Genomic DNA, 7,220 nt, shown 5'->3' on the forward strand with positions numbered 1-7,220 from the left:
GGCATCATCGAGGACATACTCGTGAAGGTCGACAAATTCATCTTCCCCGCCGACTTCGTGGTTCTTGACATGGAGGAAGACCGCGACATTCCCATCATCCTAGGAAGACTGTTCCTAGCCACCGGAGGAGCCCTAATCGACGTGCGAAAAGGCGAGCTGAAACTGAAGGTAAATGACGAAGAGGTCACCTTCAACGTTTTCAAAGAAATGAAGTACCCAAAAGCAAGCGACGACATATTCCGGGTAGACGTGTGCGAGGCAGTCATCCACAACCACTCTTTTCGCTCGGAGGAGCCGCTCGAGATATGCCTCTTAAACAACTCCGATTTCACTAATGCGTTTGTCACATGTGCAGCCCTAGAATATGCAAATCACATGAATGGCTTCGTGGCGAACACGAGAAGATATTTCAAGGAGCTCGGGGAAAGCAAAAGACGAGCCAAACCATCGATAGAGGAGCCACCGGAGATCTAACTAAAGGAATTGCCCGCAAATCTCCGCTTTCCTAGGTGAAAAGAAGACACTGCCTGTCATCATCCTCGCACAACTCAACGCCGAGGAAGAAGAAAAGTTGTTGCGAGTGTTGCGAAGTCATATGCCCGCAATAGGATGGACTCTTTCCGACATCAAGGGAATAAATCCATCCTATTGCGAGCATCGCATCCTCATGGAAGACAACTCTCGGCCGCCGTCCGTGGAGCACCAAAGGTGACTGAATCCAGCCATGAAGGAGGTGGTGCACAAAGAGATCTTGAAGTGGCTTGACGCGGGGGTGATCTACCCAATCTCCGATAGCGCATGGGTGAGCCCGGTTCAATGTGTCCCGAAGAAAGGAGGCATCACGGTGATCAAGAACGACAACAACGAGCTTATCTCAACGCGCACCGTCATAGGGTATCAGATTTGCATGGACTACCGCAAAGATCATTTTCCCTTCCCATTCATCGACCAAATGCTCGATCGACTCGCCGACCACGAGTACTACTGCTTCCTTGATGGATACTCGAGGTACAACCAAATAGCCATCACCCCCGAAGACCAAGAGAAGACCACGTTTACATGTCCGTACGGCACCTTCGCTTTCCGGCGAATGCCCTTCGGCTTGTGCAACGCCCCGGCCACTTTTCAACGATGCATGATGGCAATCTTCTCCGACATGATCGAGAAAACCATTGAGGTATTTATGGATGACTTCTCTGTTTTTGGTTCCACTTACGATGTTTGTCTCGAGAATTTGTCTAAGGCATTAGGGCGTTGCGTGGAGACAAATCTGGTGCTTAATTGGGAGAAGTGCCACTTCATGGTCAAGGAAGGGATCGTTCTGGGGCATCGAGTGTCACCGCAAGGGCTGGAGGTAGATCGGGCAAAGATAGCAACGATCGAGAAATTGCCACCCCCGGTCTCGGTCAAGGGCATGAGAAGCTTCCTCGGGCACGCAGGCTTCTATCGGCGATTCATCAAGGACTTCTCAGAGATCATGAAGCCCCTCTGCGGCCTGCTCGAGAAAGACACAAAGTTCGTCTTCACCGACGAATGCATGAAGGCGTTCAACATCCTCAAAGAGAAGCTAAGCACGGCTCCCGTAATCACCGCTCCCGATTGGACTCTACCATTCGAGATCATGACTGACGCGAGTGATTACGCCGTGGGTGCGGTCCTTGGACAACATCGAGACAAGTCATTCCATACGATATATTATGCGAGTCGCACTCTCAACGACGCCCAAGTCAACTACACCACCACCGAAAAGGAGCTCATTGCCGTGGTTTTCGCCTTTGATAAATTCCGGCCCTATGTCATCGGCAACAAAACCATCATCTACACCGACCACGCCGCTATCCGGTATTTGATGGACAAGAAGGATGCGAAACCTCGACTTATCCGGTGGGTGCTCCTCCTCCAAGAGTTTGACGTGGAAATCAAAGACAAGAAGGGATCGGAGAACTTCGTCGCCGACCATCTCTCGCGCCTAGAAGATCTCTCACATGTCCCCGACCATCGCATGCTCATCAACGACGACTTCAGGGACGAGAAGGTGCTATCCTCGGAGGGAATCGCACCGCCATGGTACGCCGACTTTGTCAACTACTTGGTGTGCAACAAGATCCCTCCTGATTTCAATCATCAACGCCGAAAGAGGTTCCTCTCCGACGTGCGCCACTACTATTGGGAAGAGCCTATTTTGTACCGCCATTGTGCGGATTCGGTGATTCGTCGATGTGTGCCTGATGAAGAAATACTCCCTGTGCTCTATCACTGCCACACTTTGGAGTGCGGAGAATATTACGGGCCCGATCGCACGGCTGCAAAGGTACTTCAATGTGGTTTCTTTTGGCCTAATCTAATCTGTAATAGCCGGAAATTTGTCGAATCATGCGACAGGTGCCAAAGAACGGGAAACATCACAAAGCGAGATGAGATGCCATTGAAGAATGTCGTGGAGATAGAGCCTTTTGACGTATGGGGATCGACTTCATGGGCCCCTTCCCATCCTCGTACGGCAACAAATACATTCTTCTTGCGGTCGACTACGTGACACGGTGGGTCAAAGCAAAGGCAACTCCAACAAACGATGGCAAAGTGGTGCTCAACTTCCTCCAGCACAACATCTTCACGCACCATGGCACTCCCCGAGCAATCATAAGTGACGGAGGCTCGCATTTCTGCAATCGCCAATTCACCGCGCTCCTCGCAAAGTATAGTGGCACGCACCGGAAAGCTCTCGCCTGCCACCCGCAAGCCAATGGACAAGCTGAGGTCTCAAACCGTGAAATCAAGAAAATCCTGGAAAAGACGGTGGGAAGCTCTCTCAAAGATTGGGCCCGAAAGCTCGACGATGCATTATGGGCGTACCGAACAGCTTTCAAATCACCACTTGGTATGTCTCCGTATCGGCTCGTCTACGGCAAAGCTTGTCATCTCCCGGTGGAACTCGAGCACAAGGCACTATGGGCGATGAAGATTCTGAATTTTGACCACAAAGCCGCGGGAAAACAAAGGCTCTTTCAACTCAACGAGCTTGATGAACTCCGACGAGAAGCGTACGAGAACGCAATGATCTACAAAGAGAAGAAAAAGGTGTGGCATGACAAGCACATCAAGCCCAAAGAGATCCAACCGGGACAACAAGTTTTACTCTACAACTCTCGGTTGAGACTCTTCCCCGGAAAGCTCAAGTCGCGATGGTTCGGGCCATTTAAAGCCATGCAAGTCTTCCCGTCGGGAACGTTCGAGATTGAGAGTGCAAGCGGAGAACGATTCAAGGTCAACGGGCAGTGAGTGAAACCATACTTCGGAGCGGTTTTTGAGAGCGAGAAAGTGGTGGCCTATCTCGACCTCGTCTAGCAATAAAAAGTGGTAACCCGTCAAGCTATTGACGTTAACTAAAGCGCTTCGCGGGAGGCAACCCGTGCTTTCTTTCGTTGCATTTTTTATTTTTTTTTATTTTATTTTTTTAATTGAGGTCTATCTTTATGCTGTCCGTTAGGTGTATTTTTACGTTATTTTGTTAAAAAGACGCTACTGCGCGCCGCAGAGTAACTAGCGCGCGGTGCGCGGTAGCGAAGATCTTGACGAATTCATATCCGAGCAACATGCGCGGAACGCGCAGTTATTAAAATCGCTACCTCACGGCGCGACCCTAGTACCTCTCGCTGCGAGGTCCCGTTATGTTTGAATTAAAAACGGCAGATTTAGGCGCGAGGTCCCGTTATATTTGAATTAAAAACGGCAGAGTTATACATTTTTTTTCAATTCAAACTCTTTCCTCTCAAACTTTCTCCGACTTTCTCAAGTACCAAACTCAAGATTTCGATTTTTTTTACAACAAAACTCTCAAAATCACACATTCACTTCGTTGTTCATCACATTGGTTGGATTTCCTCTTCAAACTTTGTCTTAGCCTTGTGTGTTCTTCATTCTCATCTCAAGACAACAAAGGTAAAAATTCTTGAAACTTATTTTCGTTGATGAATTGATGTTAGGAATCGTGATTGAATATTGTGGTGAGTATTGTGGTACTTTGGGTCGAGCCATTTATGCCCAATTTGTCGATATGAGTGTTAGTTTGGCTCGCCCGCCACGTGTTCGATGAAATGTCTAAACGAAATTGAACTTGAAATTGTGATCGCTTGGGGGTTTAAATTTATAAGTAACAATGAATGAAAGGGATTGAGATTCAAGTTTGGGGGAGTGAGTCAATACAAACACATGCTATGAGTGAATTTGGATATACTAATTTTGGGTATATTTGTCTTGTAGATGCATCGAGCCGCCTCATCGTAGTGACCCAAGCGTGCCCGACGCTCATTCCTGGCATTGCCACACCCTCCCATGCTCACCAACGGCGCCGGTGAAATATGGGACAAGATTTGCCAAGTAAACTTGCTACCCGAGAAAGCGCTCTGACCCGACTACCGGTGCGGAAACATGGAGCACGAAATTGCGAGCCGACACTGGAAGAAATTAGCCGACATCGAGGTGAGAGCGGCACCAAATCTCGTTTGGGAGTTCTACTCGAACCTCTCCGTCACTGTCGACAACTTCGTCCGTGTGAGGAACGTGGTTGTCAATATCTCGTCGGTCGCGATCAACGCCTACCTTGAAATCTCGGAGCCCGGCCATGACGAGTACGCACCACTCCTCTTGCACCCACAATGGGAGTAGTGGATTCACTTGCTAGCACACCCCGGCGCCCAATACCAGACGAAGAGGGTGCGCGGTCAAGTCGTCCCTAATTTTCTCGCCATCTCCGATCTCAACCGATATGCCAAGGCGTGGCAACACGTCATCTGCTCGACACTCCTCCCGTGCAAGAGAGAGCACGTCCTCCCTCGCCTCGCCCTCCTCGTCTACATCATATCCGGCAAAACAATCAACATAGGGAAGGTGATAAAGGAGAAGTTCGTTTTCTGCGCAAACCGCGACACCGAAGTGACGCTCGGGCACGGTGCCATCATCATCGGCATGTGCTTGGAAGCAGGGTTAAAAATTGTCCACAATGAAGCCCGACTTGGGCTTGGGGACCCTATTGATGTCGAGAAGATAATGAAGCTTCGGCAATGGAAGCATGGTGACGCACATCCAGATGAGGCGGGATTCATAAATGTCCCGGAGCAACACCGAGGCGACCCAAATGCCCCCATTCTCGGACCACCCAATGAACCGGAGCACGCCCCGACCCGCCAAGAGCAAGAGCACAATTACGACGATGTAATGACCATGATGAACCGGCTCGACTCCCGTCTGAGCGACACCCACAACGCATTAGGGAGCTTCCTCAATGATTTCGGAGAGCTCAACGTGAGCGAGACGGGTTTCAACAAAATGTCTACAACATGTGGACGGCGCATCAACAGACCATCTACCCGGACGCCCCGAGCTACCCGGCCTATCCTCCGCACCTCATGACGCCATATCCCGCTTTCCCTTCATGGGATTCGGGCAGCTACAACCCTCCACAACCCGAGGATGAGGGCGACCATGATGAAGATGAGTAGGGGAGCTCGGCCACCCCCGCAAGGTAGTCCCCTTTCCATCGTTTTTACCGTGTCAGTACATTAAGGTCAATGTAAGTTTTAAGTTTGGGGGGGAGGGGTAATTTTTTGTCTTGCGGGGGATTTTTGTACATTAGTAGTTGATTTTCTAGGTTGTTTTTGTTTTGTTTTAGGATAATTGGTAGGAATTGGTGTTTTGTGTGCTTTAACTGACTCAATAAATGTTTGCCGATGATATGGATAATCTTAAGCCGTAGACATGTGAAAAACAACCGTGAATTACCGAGTGAAAAAGAATCTTGTTGAGTTTTGTGTTATCACTTAAAGCCCGAATAATGTTTGTCTCGATTCTTAGACGACCTTGAGTAGTAGTCTAACTCAGTTTGGAAAAGTGACCACCGAACACACACTACAACAATTACAACAATTACCGACGATTTTTTTCGTCGGTAATAACCCGAGAATCATCGCTAAATGTATTTAGCGACGATTATTATCGTCGCTAAATGTCCGTGCCTAAATATATTTAGCGACGATTTATTCATCGCTAAATATTTACCGACGATATTAGCGACGATAATGTCGTGACGAGAAGTTTTTTTTCATTTTGAAACAGGTAATTAGCGACGACTTTTTCGTCGCTAATTAGCGCGGGAAAATTTCCCGCGTGAATTAGCGACGACAAAGTCGTCGCTAATACCTTCTGTGTAATAATAATTAGCGACGACTTTGTCGTCGCTAATTATTATTATTATTAGTATTTTTTATTTTTTTCGTCGTTAATTATTAATTTTTTATGGTTTTTTGTTTATGAAATTCTAAAATGAAAAATCAAATAAAAACTAAATTATATTATCCAAATCAACAAATATATAAAATCCGGTTACGTACGTTTTCGGTTATCGACAAATATGTAAATAATAATCTACTATACACAAAATATCTAATAAAACACTAGTCGCGACGTTTGCTTTGCCGTCCCACCGCTCGTTTTCTCCCTCCTCGACGTGAAACGCTCTTCTGCTGGTGCTGAAACTCTGCAGGCTGCGGCGGAACAATGTGCTGATCAGTAGACTGACTTGGTCTACCGGGCGTCGTCTGCTGGCTAGCGTCGGGAGTCCTCTGCTGGCCGCCCGTCAGAGTGTGGACGCCGGGCGTCGGAGTGTGGACGCCGGTCGTCGAAGTCTGCTGGCTGTGGGATGACGGAGCGTGCTGCGAACTCTGCGGAAATTGAGGCATAAACGAGCTCAGGTTGAGGCCGGGCACCTGACTCTGTATTGCCTCGGCGAACGAGGCGATGGTCGACGTGAACAGCTCCTGGGAGATATATCCTGGATGCGACGTCCCAGCCTCCGAACTACCGTAGACTTCGGCGACTTCAGCCGCCATCCGTGCTCCCTGTGGCACCAAACGTCCGACGCCGGTCAAGTGATCAGTCCGCGAACCCATAATATCGCGGATCGCCTGCTGCTCTAGGACGGAAATATCAACGTCCGCTCCTTGTTGCTCAGCCTCCGCTCGCAACGTGTTGAACCTATCGACCAGTCGATCCTGATATAATTAACTAGTTAGTATATATTAATCGAAAAATAAGAAAAATAAATGTAAACTTACATAACGTGCGGAGGCTTCAGGAGTCAGCCATTCGGACTTGTCGGACTGATGTTGGCGCTTGTAGTTCGCAAACAAGCTCTCGAAAGCGTCTGTCTCGGCGCTCTTCTGCAT

General features: G+C 48.6%; 1 protein-coding gene across 1 annotated transcript; it reads right to left on the reverse strand.

The window, feature by feature from the left end:
* Positions 1–5,812: 5,812 nt before the first annotated feature.
* On the reverse strand, positions 5,813–7,220 carry LOC149378798 (uncharacterized). Its single transcript, XM_089603864.1, has 3 exons — positions 7,110–7,220; positions 6,626–7,046; positions 5,813–5,904 (listed from the first exon to the last, which is right to left on the reverse strand). The coding sequence occupies exons 1-3, from the start codon at positions 7,218–7,220 to the stop codon at positions 5,813–5,815; spliced, it is 624 nt and encodes a 207-aa protein (XP_089459990.1).

The sequence above is a fragment of the Urtica dioica genome, chromosome 12 (assembly GCF_054948205.1).
Source record: "Urtica dioica subsp. dioica isolate 48M chromosome 12, U.dioica_male_clone48M_v1_H2, whole genome shotgun sequence".
Classification (NCBI taxonomy): Eukaryota; Viridiplantae; Streptophyta; class Magnoliopsida; order Rosales; family Urticaceae; genus Urtica; species Urtica dioica.